The following is an 18,696-nucleotide window of genomic DNA, read 5'->3' on the forward strand; positions in this document are numbered from 1 at the left end:
GCGCCGTGCCCTGCAGGCATCGTTAAAGTGGGGCTGTTTTCTGTCTCCGCATTGCACCACGGTGCTGCTCTTGCCAGGGCTGGGGTTCAGTTCTGGAAGCTGCTTGCAGAGTGTCTGCAAAGCTCCCCGCTTCCCAGACGTACCCACGACCATTTGTAAGTCTCAGTTCTTGTGAAGAAGGGGTTTTGTTGGGGTTTTCTTGGGGTTGGGTTTGGGGGGGGGGGGGTGTGTGTGACAATGACACATTGATGGTTGATTGTCCCATATACTATACAGTTCTTGAATGCCGTGTGACGGGCAGCAAACAAACAGCTTAAATAATTGCATAAAAATAGTTATCTGGGGCAGAGTACAAAGAGAAGCGCTGAATGGAGAGGGAAAAGGCAGCTGCACCCATGACAGCCAGTTTTGCAAAGCAGAAAGACGAAGGTGCTCTGCAAAGAGCTTGATGGCTTATTGCCAGGCAAAACTTTGACATTTGCCTTCAAATATTGATTGAATTTAAACAAGCCTTAGTACTGTCTGTAGAGGCCGTGGTCCTGCTAAGAACCTCACTAACCTGAAGTTTTTGCAGGAGGGTCAGTACTGGTGAATGCAGAGGCGCAGGGACCACCAGCCGGCTGCGGCGGGGGAAGGAAGGGGTGTCCAACCACAGCACCCAACGGGCTGGGGAAGTTCAGCTACAGACCTTGCTAATCCCCATTTCATTGTTCCAGTTTCTTTTTTTCCTTCCTTTCTTTTATGAAAGGCACACCTTTCATTGCTCAGCGGAGGGTGCGATTTGCCATAGTGCCGCTTGCCTCAGCCTCGACTGCACCTGCACTCCCAGCCCCAACCCACAGGCTCCCCAGAGCCCTTGGGGATCACTTTCCGTACCCCTGCTAACCACACACTGCCTTTCTACATGCCCAGGTGGGATGTAACCCCCTCTGCAGCTCGCTGCAGGGCTCATTTTCAGTCTCCCCACCTGAACACACCAGAGCCAAGCCCTCCGTGGCCATCTCAGTCTGCAAAGCCCCTGGTAGCCCAGGGCTGGGTGGAGGAAAGGAGATTTTGGGTGAAATTTTCTACTCTTGCACGCCCAGGCAGGAAATAAGCAGGTACACGAGCACACGTTGCCCTGGCTGTTGTGGGCTGGCTCTGCAGGTCGCTACCAGGCAAGGGCAGGCACGCAGGCAGGTCCCCACGCTGCCAGTTCCCAGCCCGGCTCGGCTCTCCGTGGCCATTCACACCCTGCCCTTGGCCGCGGCCGCGTGGTCAGTATGTGCGAGACCGGTTGCAGTGACACGGGGGGGTTGAAGGGACACCAGAAGGCAGGAGCTGGCCCTGGTTGCTCTCCCACTGCGTGCGCATACTGCACCAGGTTTGATTTCTGCTTGCTGTTTGCACGGCGGCATGGGGTGACCCAAACCCACGCCACCGCTGGACGGGGCCACAGGGGTCCCCCCCACCGGCCGCTGCCCCCTTCTGCCTTATGCCCACCCTGGGGTGCACGGCTGTTGGCCGGAGCAGGCAACTGAGCTGGCACTAAACTAATTGTCCCGCAAAAGTAACAGGAAAAAATGGATGGCTTCCAACCAAATCCATGCCTGGGGGGATCATACGGCATCATAAGCACTGGTGCCATGACGGAGCCAGAAGTGTGGATGCGGAGAGGGCAGCTGGAGACCTTGGCAGCAGCACGGCTCAGGGTGGCTTCGTTTAATGCTAAATTGCAGCGTGTGGTCGCAGGGGCCGGTCGCAGGGGCCAGCCTGCACTTTACCTGGCCGCGGCCGGTGGGAGCAGGGCAGTTCCCCGACCCACCACAAACCCACCTCTTCCCCTGCCAGGACCAGACCGCAGCCAAACCCACGCAGGCTGTGATGCCCCATGACATCCCGCGATGTCGTGGCTGGACGGCGTAACAAATCCTGCCAGTGCAAGGAGCCCTCCTGCCTGCTCCTGCCCCTGGTGTCGTTCCCACTCCCACCCTGCCTTTCCCAGGCGCCAGCACAAATATTTGTGCAGCGGCCCAGGGAATGGCGCAGGGGAACTGAGCCAGCTGCAAACTTTTTTGGGTTTGTTGCTGCTGTTTCTTTTGGCAGCAGTACCAGAATAAAGTGGTTTCCAAATAACACTCCGAGCATCCTGCATGGCCATTGCTTTACATTCAGGCAAGCGTGGCAGCCCCGGGAATGCATCATCCAAAGTGACGTAGAAACCTAAACAAGCTTATAACAGAAGACCTTCCATAACGCTTAAGAGACGACGCAATGGCATGCCCAGAGCTAGTCCTGCAGAGGATAGGAAAGAACAGGAATATTTTGTACACCACTTCCCAGCCATGCTTTAGCCTGTGTTGTTTTGCTGACAGCTCAGACCGGACTGAAACTCTTACTTGGTCAAACTTCAGTTTTGTGTTGCCATCTGTAATATCAATAGTTATGTAGAAAGTGTTTGCAGCAGGGCTAAGCAGGCTGAACTGCAGCGGGCATTGCCTCCGGCCGTGAAGATCCTGGAAATCAGGCACCTTGCTGTCTGCAGGAGGCTGCCCATGCAGTATCACACCGCAGATTTTCATCTGCTGCTGCAAAAGACACAGACTGAGGCCAAGACCTGCTAGCTTGTACCATATAATAGCTAAGCACTCTCTTTGTTATAAGGAACAATTCTCTTTAAGCCAATATTACAGCTTGAAGAGCTCCAAAACTTGCTGACCTGCCACCATGGTAAAAGCAGAGCCACGTGAACAACGAGCAGACCAAAAGGCCCTCTGCCTGTTGTGTGTCAAACACGTGCCCATGAAGACGGTGTTGTGACTGTCATGCTGGAATCCAAAACTAGAAAATTACTCCAAAAATGGGAGCTTAAAAAAAAACCAACAGTCATGTCATGATCTAACTATAATAAATATAGTTGTATCCCTCACTTACAGTAAGCTGTCTATAATTAGGCCAGGTTAATTACCAATCAAATGCCCTGCAAGCTGTAGCACTTTTCTGAAGGACCCTGTCGGCACAGATGGGATGGAGCGAGGGGACCCTAAAGGTATAAGTACACCTGGAGAGAGCAGGGTTTTATCCGGACCCTGTGCACATCCACCATGACTGCCTGAATCCAGCCCAGGCTTTATCCCAAAACAAACTGGCAGCCGAAGAAGGCTTTGAAAGGTGCTCGAGGCTTATTTGGCAACCTTGCAGTGCAATAAGGGGCAAGAAAATAAGGGTTAAGAACGAGGCAGGTTATGTGCCAAAAGGCCTGAAGGAAAGCAGCTCCCTCCTCCCGCTGCAGGTCGAGGGAAGGCAGCGGGACGGGCAGCGGGACGGCCAGTTCAGCTTCACCCGCTGCACGGACCTGCCGGCTCCCACCGTGCCCTCTGCCTGCCCGGGCTCCGGGCCAGCGGCCTTTGGTCATCACCGGCACACGGTGCCCGCAAACAGCCAGAGCTTCTCAAAATAATCGCTGTGTATTTTCTGTGCGCGAGAATATCACCGTGCTTTTAAAGGAACATAACTTTGAGATCGTCTCTCGCACGTGAAGCCAGTAGAAAGACTGATTACTGCAGAAACAGTCACCACGTTAGGGACCGCTCTCACGGTGCTGGAAAACAGCAAATAACCATGTTTGGTTTCCGCAGGTTTTCCGAGGAGGCCCCGCAGCTGCACACAGCCGCCTCGGCAGCTGTACCGGTGGCCATGCCCGACCTGCCACACTGTACACCTCCAGGAACAAGCAGGGACCCTCCACCCTCCAGGACCCTCTCTGAAACCTCTGAAAGCATCCTCTTCGCATCCCCAACCCGACGTGTCCCCAGCATGCCAAAGGACGGGACGCACCAGGGACTGGCATGCACTAATGCAACACGGCAAGCAAGAAACCACACTCGACGTCCCCAGCGGGTACTGCATGCCTACAGATAAGGTTTCCACGTTCTGTGCCTAACACCAGGGTACACCCCGTCAGCTTTTGCAGCCCACACACCAGCAGGCTCTTCCCACGTGGATGGAGCACACGCATGGTTATGTGCGTGAAGGAGGTGTGAATCCACAGCGTTTGATTAGAAACCGCGTCGTGCGGTACATTTAATGCTTGTAACCTACCACCGCCGCGTAGCTTTGGCAAAGGCGCATGGCAGCCACCGGCGTTTGGAGATCCCACGGGCAGCAACGTCCATCACAAAGAGCCTACCTTGAAGTCTGCCCGGTTGAAATTCGATATACAGAAAGCCTAGAAACTGGCAGGGCATCAACCACAACGAAACGAGTTTGCCGGTCTCTGCAGAGCTCCCGCTATCGCAAACAAGCCCTGACGCGTGGGACCAGGAGTTTGGGGGAATAAAGCCCAAACTGGCAGAGCCCTCCCGGGGCAGCCCCTGAAACCAACCTCCACCTCTGCACCTAAGTGACCTTGTCCCCGCTGCGTGGCCGGGGCGCAGGCAGAGCTGCCGTCCCCGCTGAGCCCACAGGTACCTCGGGGGGGGCCCAGAGCCCCGGAGCCCCCCAGCCCACGCGGGACCGGCCTCCTGCAGCGCTGTGAGCCCCTGCCAAAGCCGGGCTGGAGCCCCCCCCCCCCCCAGTGCTGTTCGAAACATCTGAAACAACAGGAAACTGCAAAAGCCACAAACCCTTTCTGGTTGTGCTGGTGTTTCGCCCCCGTCCTGCCAGCCGGCTCTCCCCGCATCGCAACACCCAAAACCGCAGCCGAGACCACCTTTCCCCGCAGCAGCGGCACCCGCGGGGTCCCTCTCTGCACAGAGGGAGCTCCCACACCCCTTTTGGGGTTTTGGGTTTTTTTTGCTCAGCACCCCGGAGCCCAACACCCCCGCAGAGCCTCTGCGGTCGCCCCGGGGCTGGGCGAAGCCCCCCGGGGTCCCGCCCGGAGCCACGCCGGCTCCTCACGCGGATTTCAAGAAGAATAATAAATACTAGGAAAAAAACCCCCGTCCGGGGACTCACCAGGTGGAGGGGAAGCCGGTCTCCCCCCTCCCGGCGCAGGCAGTCAGCTCATGGCCGGGGCTCCCGGCGGCGGAGCTGCCGCTCCTGGACTTGTTGAAGAACTGCTGACTCCGGGACGTCCCACCCCCTTCCATCTGCAAACTGCTGAAAGAAGTTAAGCTTGGCTAATATCAGCTTAAGCCGTATTAGCACAGCAGCAGCAGCGCTCCAGTGTAACCCTTGAGGCACTGGAGACTCCAGTTGCCGGCGGTGGGAGCCTTATTCCTGTTTCTCGCAGATGGGCAAGGCTCACCCCTTCTGCTACTGAATATTGCATGGGTTTGACACGTCTCTTTGTCATACTGGAAGCTTTACGGCTCCTAACAGGCTCGAGGAAAGGCTTTTGGATGTAAAACTGCAAAGCCTTCCTGCAAATGCTCAGTTTAAAATGAAAGACGGCATCATTTTTTTTTTTTTTTCCCCTTTTGGGAAAAGTCAGCATAAAATGAAGTTTCTGATGCTGAGAAAGCCTGCATTGCCAGTCCTAGTCTGCTAAATGAGAAACTTCATAGCTTGAGTATAATAAATGTAAATCATCTGAGTCAACAGAATAGCAAGAGAATAACTATTGCCAACATCATCCTTACACTGTTACATATATTAAAAGCAAAGAAAAAAACCTGGCATTTGAGCCAAACTCAGGTTTTGCTAAATTACACTGATAATAACAAGACAAAAACTTTCCAATTCATTTGTGGTGGTAAAAATTAATAATATTTAAGATTTGAGAGATCTGGCTAAGACGTTTACCCTAACTAAAAGAACATGCCTTTCAACTGAAAGCTAACAGTCTCCGATTGCTTCCAACTCCCCACTTCTGAGCAAAGATAACCCCGGGTGGGCCACTCCTCTGGGCCCCACCAGGACCCTCTCTCCGTATCACCACCTTATTTACTATTCTACTCCTTCTTAGAATTGTGGCACTCAAGCAAGTCACTTGAGGAGTCCATCCCTCCCAGGGATCGATACCTGGCTTTGTTAACGTTGAAATTACTGTTTTCCTCACCTCTTTCTTTTTTCCCTGAAACTGTATGTAGGCTAGATCTCCACATTCACTTGGCAGAGAAGAGCGGAGCAGAGGGGGAGATGCTGTCTGAACACTCTTTTACTATTATCATAGTTAAGAAAGTTTCTGTCTGACCCGTCCTAAATTGTACTTGCGATACTGAGCACATGGAGTGCATAGTGGAGAATTCTCAAAGAACACTTAACACTCAGGAATGAAGAGAATCTTTAATGAGATTTCAGGCAAGCTTGTCAAACATCACTTGTTTGGCTCACATGTGGATATTCTGCAATCAGGCTTAATTCATAAAATTGCCAGGGTAGGGCAGGGAGTACTGGCCTAAATGGTCTGCAGGTGTAAATCAGCATCACGGTGCTGGCTTAATGGGACCCCAACAATATTCACCAGCTCAGATTCTTGCCCTCTTGTTCCTTATGAGCCACAGCTTGACAGAAACTCTGTAGTCAGGAACATATTTCAGGTGTGTGAGCAGCCCCGGGCTGGCTGGACCCTTGGGTGCCTGTAGCCCATGGAAACAACACAGTTGTGTTCATGATGGAGTGCTCCAGAGGGGATGTGGGAATACTGACTTTAAATAAACATTGGGTTAAAAACAAGTTACTGTGCTGTGTTTATTTAGAAGAGGTCTTCTTTCAAGCACCTGTTGTTAAGGGATGCTCTTGCCTAGCTCCATGGAGCTCACAGTGGGCAATATACCCTCAGCAAAAGTGGAGGGCTTCAGTAAAACAAGTGTTTCGGGACAAGCTTCAGACCCTTCTACCTCCCTGGCAAATTCCCTGAGCAGTTATTCCCATTGTCTTGTCTTGCTTTCGTTCACATACATAGAGCATAAGGACTTGCTTGCTGGAATAACCATAGGAGAAATATGAGAGAGAACAAAGGGAGGAAACTGGATTTAGGCTTGCTACCTTAAGGGAAGATAGATGTAAGCACACTCTAAGTAAGGCACAGAATAAAAGCTTCCCCAATGCCCCGGCATTTTCTGCCAGGTGCTTTGCAGAGCAGAGTAATGGGGAGAGCTTTTTACAGCAAGACAACCTCCTTTTTTGGACATGCAGCTGAGGAAAAGCAAGCATTTCACCATAAACAGGGTTTTGCTCTAAGAGCCTTTGGCACTGGAACTCAGAGGACAGTTCAAGTATGTGTGAGAGCCTCCTGCAGATGTATTAGCTGTGCTCTGCAGAATGTGAAGCTGAGGGCTGGCGGGGCTGAGCCCGGAGGTGCTGAGCACCCGGACCCGGCCAAGGCAAGAGAAGCTACAAAGCCCTTTGCGCTCCAAACCAGGACTCAGGTGACTTCGGTTTCTGTAGAAAGTTGTCCAAAACTGACCCTCACCTTAGTGTGTTAAGTAGCAGGGTTGTTCATACTCTACAAGTACAAAGGAAAGAAGACTTCACCTTTTGTGCTGATTACTGCTCAGTCTAAAGCCCAGTGAGATCCAACTACCAGTAAAATCAATGGAAAGACTTCAAAGGACTTTTATGGGATTTGGCTGAGACCCCACCTGTCCAGGAAAAAAAAAAAAAAAAAAAAAGTTGTATCAGTAAGTCACAGTGCTTTTAATGCTTACAGTTAAAATTCGTGAGAAACACAGATTAAGGTTGAATTTTAAACAGAGTGATGCTTATAGCCAGGAGGATGCAGAGCCATCAGAGCAGCTAACCAAAGCTGTACCACCAGGAAATCACGCCGGGCTCAGAGCTGGCCTGCGAGCTCCTGGGCTTTCATCGCTCCACAGCCCAGAGTCCCACACGGCGCTTCCAAATTCTGAGGATAACTCAATAAAAACTGCTGCTTCATCTTTCAGGACGGTCCCATAACCCAGGGCAATAGCTTCAGTTACTGAACAGAAATCTGCCAACAGTAGCTCTACGTTCCTTAAGGCCCATCCATGGAAAATCCTGCCACGACTAGAAATAAAAAACAGCCACTAATTAAAATAATGAAAGTCATGTAAAAGATGGGGGAACTTTACTCCCTCATGTTTCTTTTTAGCAGTCTCTTTTTTCATTCTATGTCTTCTGGTCAGATATTATGCTTGTATTGACTATACAGCATATATTTTTGTCCACTTACGAAGCGCAGCAGGAAGAAAGCATACTGTATGAATAGAGGATTAATTCAGTAATTAGGAACACTAATATGAGGCTACCAGGCAAGTGTTTCTGCCTGCTCTCCCTCTAGCCCTCAATTTCCTTACGCCGCAGGGATGCCAATGGATGGCAGAGGAACAAAAATAAACCCATGATGATGATTTTATTGCTTATGCATCTCTTCCCAGCTGTCATCCTCAAAACAGTTTACAGGCACCCAGAAGCACAGGCTCCATTTTGCAGCTGAGCGCGGTGGGTGCAGCGTGCCGTGAGGTGCAGGGGCCGAATCCTGCCCCGGTCCAAGGGGCTCCTTTCTGCCTCCTGGCACATCAACAGGGCTGGCACCCACCAGCCACAGACCCCAACCTCAGCCCACACCCAGCTCCAGTACCGCCGGCAGCGAGGGCCTGGCACTGCACCAGAAAATGGGGGAAAATTGGGGATTGGCATCATCTCACAGAAGGTTTTTTGAGAAATCTGTGGTTGGGCTGTGATTTGAGATGTCCTTAAACATTCAGTTAAATACTTTGCTGAAACTTTCTTTCTTCTAACAGTAATAACAAGTGGTTACATTGTTTGAATGTTTTTAAACACTTGGGTTATGTTTCAGGATCTTTGCTGTTGCTTTAGGGTTTGGGGTTTGTTTGGGTTTTTTTGTTGTTGTTGTTAACTAAAGCAGCAATTGGGTTATTTGTATTTTTGTTTGTAGTCAGTTCCACTTTCTAATTTTCACACCCTGCAGCATGCAGTGTGTTTCTGGGCCTGACACTGCTGTAACTTGCTTTTGCTCTCCCATTTTCACAGATATTTTCAAGTCCCCATGAAGACCTTTCTGCCCGTGCTAGATTTTGCAAACTCTCCCCAAGTCTGCGCCTGCACATAAGTGAATTTTCAGTTCAGAGGTACATGGCACCTTTCTGCTGCCTCCTTGCTGGTAGGCTTTTTCCCATCTCCAGCCCCCTTCCCCTTCCCTGCTGCAAAAGCAGCCTCTAAATCCCCCTTTCTGGGTATTTATTTTAAGACGTGCGTCTCTAAGACACAGGAGCAAGGTTTCGAAGAGTTAAGGCGGGGGGGGGGGGGGGAAGGCCCTCAGACAGCTCATTCTTCAGTCTCATGACCCAGAGCTTTTGCCTTTTCAAATGTATTTAACCAAATAAAGTGAATAGAGGATATGCAAATGTCTTTTTCCAAAAGGAAACACAGCCCGGGATTGTTGTTGGCGGGTCAGAGCATCACACCACCCTCAGCAGCCTCTCAGCTGCAGGGATTTGCCTGGCCGGGCAAAGGCTGAGCTCAGCCGGCCCAAAAAACCCCAAACCACCACCAAAAAACCCCTTTCCAGTCAGAATAAAACCAGGTGAGCCAGGAGGGAGATGGACCTGCAGCGACCACGGCCCCGTGGGAATCAATCTCATCTCAAAGGTTCAGCGGTACCACTCAGGTATCCTTTCACAAGTGGGCTGCTCGAAGGAGTTATTGGAACATTTTGTGGAAGAACAAAAAAAATCTGATTTAGCTCGTCTGGACTTATGGAGAATGGGCCTACCTAAAACTGAACTGTGTTGGACATACAAAGTAAAGTACATTTAATATTTCAAGAGGGATTTGATACATTTGTCTTTTTTCTCTGCCATTGGAAACAATCTTGAAACAAGCTCTAAATAATGTTCTTTCTGCTTTTTATACGTAAATACTATTCCCTGCAGAAATCACATTTAAATCTGCATCATTCACATCATTTGCAATTTCAGTGCAAGTTTGGCTTAGACCACTTCCAATTCATGTAAATCAACAGCAGAATGATTTACTCTTTTTCTAGATACTTTTTCAAAGAAAAAAAAAAAAAGTTAAATCAGCTTAGCAGTTTCAGTTCTGGTTCCTGTGCCGACCAGCTCATACTTGCCCTTGGAGAGAAAAAAAAAAAATTAATCCCAGTTTAGCGAACACCCCGGCTGCGGCTCTCAGCTGGTGCCATCTAGCAGTGACTGGGACACCCCGGTGATCACCGCAATGTCTGTATTGCTCATTGAGCTGATTTTAGGGATTTGGTAGCCCTGGGAAAGGAGTTGCTTGCTGCTCTGGAGGCGGAGGGGAGCGTGGCTGTGACCCTCGCCGTGCAGACACACTTGCATGTCTTTCCCCGATGAGGCTGTTCCTGAGCCTCCATCTCTCCATCACCAGCGCAGGCGGGTCAGCGCAGCCTGGGGGCTGCTCTAGCTTGTGCACAGGGGCAATGCGGCCTCAATTTCTTAATGGCTGGTGGGAGAAGGAAAGGTCATCTTAGACCCTTTTCTTCTCGGCTGTGACAAATGCAGTAGCTCGGCTTGCTTAGCCCAGGAAAGGAAGGCTGCGCAGCTTTCCGTCCGACGACAGATCAAGCGGCGGCCCAAAGGGAGCCGTGGTGCCCTCTGCACCCAGCCACGCACCGCCTGTGCTCTCCGCAGCAGGAGAAACCCATCCTTTCCAGAGGGAAAAGCTGCCAGGCTGGAAGGGGCCCCAGCCCCGGGAGCAGGCAGGACGGGGGCAGAGAGCTGCCACGTGGGCAACGTTCTCAGAGAGGAGGCTGGGCTGTGGGTTGGGAAGGAAACATCACAAGAAAACAAATGGCTTGGCTGAGACATCACGCTGGCATCCAAACAAGCAGGATCTACGTTAGTCATAAGCAAATCTAAGCTGAAAGTTGGAAGAATTCAGAGCAAAAGTTTCTAGAACAACTTTCCAAACTGAAAGCGTGTTCACAAGCAGGGAGGGTCACGCTTCTGTGGAAGGGCCAGCCGAGGTGGCACCCCACACCAGGTCCCTGCCAGCCCAGCACTTGTGCTTCCAGACACAAAGATGCATCTCAGAAACGAAGGCTTTGCGGTGACTGTGATCAGGCTGACAGCCTTGAAGTGGTCGTCCTTCATCTGTGGTTAAAGCACAGCCCCAGGTGTCCTGATGGAGCACCAGGGTGTCCGTTCCCAGGTCTGGGACTGGTGCTCCCCTCCTTCCTACCATCACCAAAACCCTCAGGAGCGAGAGTGGTGAAGGCTGTCTTGGAGTTTGGCCACTACACAATGGGCTTACATAGGTACCCACCTCAGCCGCAGGCTATAGTGGAGAAAAGACCCTTCTCCGGGGTTGTTATTTTTCTGAATCACCCGGTATCTGACTGCTGGTGCAGCATTCCCGTCGGGCAGGAACCGCTGCTCCCGAGGCCAAGTGACACGGTTGACCTCAGTGAGCAAAGCCACGTAACAAACTCCAGGTATCTCTGGAGCCCCTTGGCCTCGCCATCTGACGAGGCCCATCTGACACTGATTTTGCAGTAATGAAGTGGAAACTGTTCACTCTAGTTTACATGTGGTGTTTCTGAGATTGTATCTACACCACCACAGCAGCCACATGGTTGAGCAAATGGAAATGTGAGCTGCAGTCTTGCAACACCATAGCACACAGGTCTAAATATAAAGAGTTTTCCTCCCTTAATTGGGGGTTTCCTAATGAGATGGTGATTTCCACTGAATGATACTTTTCTTTTTTTTTTTTTTGACAAGTGACAATTTCTTCCTGTGGCGCAAAAGAAGATGGCATGGACGAGGCAGTTGGCTTTATCTTCTTTCCGCATTTTTGAGAGTGGTATACCACACAGCACGGAAGACAGAAAAGCGCCTTGTGTGGCTAACTGGGGAGCTTCTGGGACAGCAAGTGCAGTATTTGGGTTTTGTGGGAGAATTACTGCAGGGTTTTGCCAAAGCCTGCCATGAACTCAGCCCACACTGAGCAGGGGCTGCATTTTTAGCCATACTTTTCCAAACCATCTGCTACACGTTGTAGCTACATCACTGCTCGTAAAAGCCCAAGCAGTGAGTAAAGAGTGGGCGAAGCATGGCCGCAGCAGGGAGTGTGGGGACGAGCTCTGGGTCCTGGGGATGGCCCAGGGGCTGAACTACCCCTGTGGCTTTGAAACCCTTTCCTGACTAAAAATCCCCACTCATCTCAATGTCTTACCCTTTCTCACCACCAGCCACCAAGTTTTCCATAGCATAGTCTCCAGCAGAATGGTTAAAATATTTACAATTTTATCTATATACAGAGCATAAGGAAGATGCAAAATCAGGTAAAGCCTCCCCCTCGGCCTCGCCTGCCTCCCCACCAGCCACAGGTCACCTTGAAGGCTCCGTGACAATGTTTACGGTGGAAGGAGGATTTGACACAGTAAATGACTTGTCATCAATAAGCACTGATAGCACACTATGGCAATCAATCCGAGCCCAGCAAAACATTTACTCATACCATGCTGTACGGTATCAATGCTAAGTTCCTCGGAGTCTCCGAAAAAGGATTTGCAAAGACTCTGAATCAGCATGTCTGGGAAGAAAAGCCCCAGGAGAGCCAGGCATGGCTCACAGCAAACTACAGGAAAGTGCAGAACGGAGCGCGAGGGCTCCCGCTGGGGTTTCATGGATTTTACAGATATATTTCAAGCATATTTATCCATATTTTAAAGCCACGTGCTCCCTGGTACACCTTACTTCACTGCGTTTGACTGGTTTCCAGGGCAGGAGGGTATCTGGGTTCACTAGTGCTGTAAGCCCTCCTGTTCAGAGGGAGAGGAGGAGCGAGGCCGAAGCAGCTTGGACACTGGTATCTTGTCCGGAGGGGCCAAGGCCGGAGAGCTGCAGGAGCGGAGCACTGCGGGTGGCCCTCCTCAGAGCTGCCCGTGCTCCTGGCACCCGCAGCCCTGCAGCAGGGACAGAGGGACCCTGGTGCCAAGGACCTGCAGGGCTTTGGCTTCGCACTGTAGCACAAGAGACATAAATAGCAGTGATGGAAGAAACTCATTACTCGTATTGATCCATCACCAAAGAACACATGCAGAGCACTTAAAAATAAAAAACTGTATTAATAGATGTTCCTCTTTCCTGTTTGTTTCTGATCAGAAAGAGGGTGATTAAGTCGATAATTTTGTTTGGGTCTGTATGAAGAAATAATCTAGCAAAGCCAAGAAAAAAGCCACGGGAAAAGAGCTGCCCTGGATGCCTGCAGTTCTTTCGAGAGGTAAACGCCTCTGTAGTGTTACCTACCATCGCTTTTTCAGTCTCGCCCAGACTTGCCTCTAGTTAGCTACAAGTTATTCAGGTGCCGATTGCAACCGTGCAGTGATGAAGAAGGAAGATGCTGGCATTTCTCTCCAAGAGCTCTCAGAAATGTAATAACGAGGAAAGGTTTAAACCCTGTGGTGCTCTGCAGTGTTTGGTGACGTCAAAACAACGGCAATTATATTCTTACTGATGTAATGTTGTATTTCTTTGTTCCTGGCTTTCTCCCAAGTCAGCTTTCCTATTTCTGTGGGTATTCAGTTAATTCAGTTTACCATCTGTCTTCAAAGATTTTCTCCTTTTTTCATTACTTGAATATATTTGTAATATCCATAGTAGCGTGGAGACAAGAATCAAATAAATGTCTAGATTAGTCCAGAGCAGCAGAGAAAAATTGCTATGTGCTGTCTTTCCCTGCAAGCAAGCAGGGAAATCCAAACACATTCACTCTTTCCTTTTGATGGTATCTAGCAACTGTTCAAATGGAGCAGTAATAGAGGGATGGAGAATAAAAGCAACTAAATATACCTCATCAAATAACACAGGCTTTGCCTCTTGTGCAGCAGCCAGCACTCCACGGGCTGGTCTGAGCAGCCTTGGGCGTCTGCTCTGTTTCATACACAAAGCACAGCAGGAAATATTTGTTATCCAGAGACCTGAATTTCAGGGCATCATCAAGGACTCTTGTGTCACAGTGCGAGAGCCGGATTCAGAAGAGGGACTGTAGAAGTCTCTTGCAACACCAGATGAACCTCCTGCTTCCTCTGCAAACGTGACTGAAATATTTGGAGATGCGCTGGTGCCAGGGAGGAGAAGGGACACCGTGACGGCAGAATTCCCTTCTTGTGCCTCCGCACACGGGTGCCTGCCGGGGCCTCCAGCAGCTGCCAGGAGTCAGGAGAGCAAACCCTCCTCTTCCTCGCTGTAAGACAGGACTCACAGGGCGGGCGAGCGGCTCAGGGCTGCAGTCACGTGAAATGAGGGGGAAAGAGAAGAGCAGAGGAGTCTCTGGGACTTCCTACTTTTACTGAAGGGGAGAGGAGCAAGGGGTAAACTCTAACCTTGTACTGCTTCAACCAAACCAGCCCAACGTGCAAATCCCCAGGGGGATTCGTTGTTGGGCTTGTTTGTTTTATTTTACTATATCACTCTGTGCATCCATCAGACCATCCAAGCCTGCACATTAGGAAATAAGTAGTTCTGTCTCTCTCCAACTTCTACCACTACTTCATTGAGGTGAACATTATAGACCTGCTCTCAACTAGTCAAAACCTTTGTAACGATGCCAGAAATTAATTCAAAACAAACAAGAGCGCCGCGCTGGGCTGCGATGGCCAAGGAGCCCCTTGTTCAGTAAAGCAGCACAGCCGCTGTGACTCCTTTGCAGCACGGAGCGGTGTCTGAGGGGATGGGGCCACCAGAAAACCGAGACCGTGCGTGAGAGCAGCAACCGCGGGCACACGGCTGAGCAAGTGCCACGCTGCCGGGTCAGGCAGGGCCCTCGCCTCTCCAGCGGGATCCGTCTCCCACAGGTGACCTGTGTTCATATCCAGCTCGGCTGCTCCCGAGAGTGCCGCTGCAAATGGCAATAACAATACATCTGTCTTCCCAGGGCACCTATTCTGTAGATCAAAATGTTAGGCTAAAGTCACGGTCCACACTAAAATAAGATGAGCACGGCATTAAGGGACGCCACGAGTCAGAGCCGCACCTGAACGGACACACACTTTGGGAGAGCTGGATGCACAGGGGAGATGTGTTTGGACGCAGCAGAGTAAAGACCGAGGTGGGAGGCACGGGGATCAATACCGCAGGGTGGACGTGGAGGCCTCAGAGCAGGCGCTCGCACAGGAGACCCGTTCCCAGCGGGCCCAGTTCTCCTCCCGTTGTCATAAACAAGCTTGGTACATCCAGTAACAGAGCCGAGAGCAGTCCCTGGGGCCTTGGGGCCCTAAATACTGTAACAAACACTTGCCTGCAGCCTCCGAGCCAAGTCCTGCTTTCTGATTCACCCACGTAATTCCCTCCAGGCCATATTTAAACTGCATGAGTTTTGCTACAGTTCAAAAGCAGCTGATTCAAGCTGCTGATATAAGCAGCTGTAAGCCCAATGACTTTAATGGAAGCCACCAGGATATTTTCAGAGACAAAATTCAGGCCAGTGATACTAGGTTCCCATTTTTTTTTCAGTGTGAAACATCCCTTTTCATAATCAAAAATAGCAAGTAGATACGAACATAAATAATTACAATGTTTTCCATTTGGAAATGGCAATGCCCCCCCCCCGCCGAATATTTACCTAATGATGCAAAGATGATGTCTTTTAAAATCATTTGCCCTTTGTACTTCTTCGCCTTGCAAGTCTGCCTGTCTAGAGGAAAGCTGTTTGACAGATAAAGGGGGAAACAGCACAGACATTGAACGTTACCTTTCCTTAGGAAAGACACTTCACACCGGTTCAAAGGACTTGATTTTGAATCAGTGCAGCAGATGAAGTCAAGCTGAGCCTTTAAATACCTTACAGACAACCTCCTGTTTCAGACTTGCAATATTTTTCTAATCCGGACACACTTTGGATCGTTACCTCCTGCCCACGGAACAATGGGATTCACCATCACCCCCTGCCCAACAGCTGTAACGCACAAGCACACACACACGCGCGTCCAAGCGCGCTGCCCTATTTCACATACCCCCTGCAAATAAAGCGCCCTCACGAATTTGCCGAAGATGGCCCAACCGAATCAACCGGCAGGATGATTTGAGAGGAATTATGTAATGCATTTTCAGCTGAGCTGGCTGTACCGCCTCGCAATACCATCTCATTGTGCCGGCGGCCGACTCGCTCGCATGCAGCACCGTATCCCCTTGTCATCTCTGCTATCCAGTGCGCGCTCCCGCCTGCCTTCTCCCTTCCAAACCTTTGAAAAATACCCTTGACTCCCACGCAGGGGAGAGGGTCGAGGAGCTCGGGGGGGGGGGGGGGAGCCTGGAAAGCGGAGCTGGTGTCAGAGGGCTCCGGGCCGGTATTTCCCCGCACGCTGCGGGGAAGGGAACTGGGAAGCAGCGAGAGGAGCCGGAGCGGGGGGGGGAACAGGGGTTTTTTTTGGGGGTGTGAGGGGGAAGCACTCACCCAGCAGCAGCCAGCCGGAGCCCGCGGAGCCCAGGAGCGGGGCGAGCATCCCTGCGGCGCGGCCCGCTCGGTGCAGCCGCGCACTGCGGCGCGTTCACTGCGCACCCGGGCGCGCTCACTGCGCGCTCACTGCGCACCCGGGCGCGCTCACTGCGCACCCGGGCGGCCCGGCCCGCCGGGTCCCGCACGCTCCCGCAGCATAGGGCGGTATTTTTAGCGAGCCTCCTCCTCTCGCCATCCTTCTTAAAAGGGGCGGCGGATGCTGGCTGGGGTGCGGGAGCATCCCTCCCTCGGGAGGGTCAAGAGCATCAGCGGCTGGGGAGAGCAGGGGGAGGAGGGAGGGGAAGGGGAGAAACTTTACTCCGCGGTGGTTGTTATTTTCGCCTTTGGCCCATGAAATTGCCGCTGGACCTTGACCTGCACGGGAGCGGTCCTAAAAACCCCGAGCAGCAGGTGCTGAAACACCTACGGCTTCATAAGCAGATCAGCATTGCTTCTAGGTATTTTAACATCTTAAAATACAGTTAATGGCTACTTAAAAAAAAAAGACAAACTGCGTGTGTGATACTAACTACATGGAGGGGGAATAGCAGATTTGCGTTCTTAGCAATTCCATCGTCCCCTGGAGAAGCTGGCTGTAGAAAAATTAATCTCCAAGCTCCATGGTACAAGAAGGGCTTTGCAGAAAAAGGCTTTAAAAGGGCTGCACCAGTGGCGAGACCACATCTTGCATCCCTCTGGCAATCACAGTGCCAGTGGGGTAAACAGGACTGGAGCGGCAAGAGGCAGAAAACACAGTGTCTTTTTTTCCAGCCTTTTGAGTGACTGACATGGCAGATCCGCAAAGCAGGCAGAACCTCTTGCTCAAAGCTGTGATATGCAGCTGATTAACTCTTCATGAGCATGGACCAAGATACACCAAAAAGTTCCCTGCCTGTACCAGGAATTAGCACTAGTTACAGCTGTCCAGGGCACACATTTCCTTTGAAGATAAAGGCTTTTGGTTTTCTTAAAGGTGAGAATGAAGTTGATGTAAATAAAGAATTTCCACTTCATGGCAATCAATTTTTCACAACATGGTTTCCTTTCTGATTCACTATGAAAAGGACTTCAAAAAATTTCCTGTATACAGAGGACCAGCAGCTGACTAAAACTGATGTCACTTGTGTTAGTGTCACCACTGCCCACTTCTGAAAGCTGTTAAAAAATTGCCACATCCGTTTTACTCAAGGGCTATTGGGCTTCCAAGATACATGGTCTCAAGGCAGAAAAATATCATCAAGCATGCTAACAAGCGAGCTGGGAACCAAAGACAACTGGATCTCATTCTTCAGACTACAGTTCCCTTGGTAAATGCCTCTACAACAATTGTGACTTCAGCTACACCTGCTGTCATAAAATCAAATCAAACAACCATAAAATAGGACAGATCTACTGCAATCTATTTTACTTAAGAGTAAAATAGATTATAGATTAAATACTGGGCAATCTATTTTACTTAAGAACTTTTGTCTAGCCTATTCCTACACCCTTCTCTTTCTTGATAAGGAAGAACAGTTTCTTTGCCACTTTTTACCTTCATCCCTGCAGCAAATTTTGTGTTGGAAGGCTCTTAGTGTGTCTCATCTGCAGGCTACCCAGATCCTAGAGTCCCTGTGTCTAAGCAAGCCCAGACTTCTCCCTGAACCACCAGTGTCTTTTGCTGAGCCCTGCTTCTGGGATCCTGAAAACCTCTGTTAGCTAGAAGTGACAATACTGAAGCTCACTGATAGGACAAATTAAGTTGTCCTAGTGATATGGGATGTCTTGGTCTTGCAGGAGATGGACCTTTTAAAATACTACTTCCTTAGGGAAGCTGAGGGACCAGTAGAAACTGGTTGAAGTGCACCAGCACCCAAAACTCCACTAAATAGGTTTAAAGCAAACAGATTTGCACATACAGTTTCACAATGAGTCCTGAAAACACTTTTCCTCCATCTGACATAGGAGGAATGAAGATCATTGACACAAAATACCACCTGGACCTCCATGCCCTTGCCTTGGGGAGCTGCAAGGTGTCTGCCTATACTCTGCAAAGAGCTTTCCTGACCTCATCTCCTGCAGCAGCTCCTCCAAACTCTATGCAGATTAAAAAAAGACAAGTGACTTCCTGTGTTTTACCACAGATTTCCTGCCTCTCTGAGAAGTTCTCATGAGCCTTTTTCTAATTCTTGACTTGAAAACTTTTGATAGCTTTCTGCTTCTCCGTACACTAGAGCCCAAGGCAAACTCAGCCCAATTGGTCATCAAAAGGTCCAGCTGCTCCATCTTCTGAAGTTGTTCACACCTCAACCGCAGCCAGTTTAAGTGCTCTCACTTAGTATCCATCATCTGGGATGACAGTAATGGAGA

At 50.4% G+C, this 18,696-nt stretch overlaps 1 protein-coding gene across 5 annotated transcripts in view; it reads right to left on the reverse strand.

Moving 5' to 3' along the window:
• Positions 1-16,455, reverse strand: part of ACSL6 (acyl-CoA synthetase long chain family member 6) — a 60,631-nt gene extending 44,176 nt beyond the window's left edge. For 2 of the 5 annotated variants that reach the window (XM_029997993.2, XM_029997991.2), the window contains exon 1: positions 16,306-16,454. In XM_029997993.2, the coding sequence (XP_029853853.1) occupies positions 16,306-16,354 (49 nt within the window). In that variant the 5' untranslated portion in view covers positions 16,355-16,454. Of the gene's footprint in view, positions 1-4,935; positions 5,064-7,398; positions 7,506-16,305 lie in introns of those variants that run through there. The other 3 variants (XM_029997990.2, XM_029997988.2, XM_029997989.2) reach the window with 3 other exon arrangements.
• Positions 16,456-18,696: the final 2,241 nt, after the last annotated feature.

Source organism: Aquila chrysaetos, chromosome 22 (assembly GCF_900496995.4).
Source record: "Aquila chrysaetos chrysaetos chromosome 22, bAquChr1.4, whole genome shotgun sequence".
In the NCBI taxonomy this organism is placed as follows: domain Eukaryota; kingdom Metazoa; phylum Chordata; class Aves; order Accipitriformes; family Accipitridae; genus Aquila; species Aquila chrysaetos.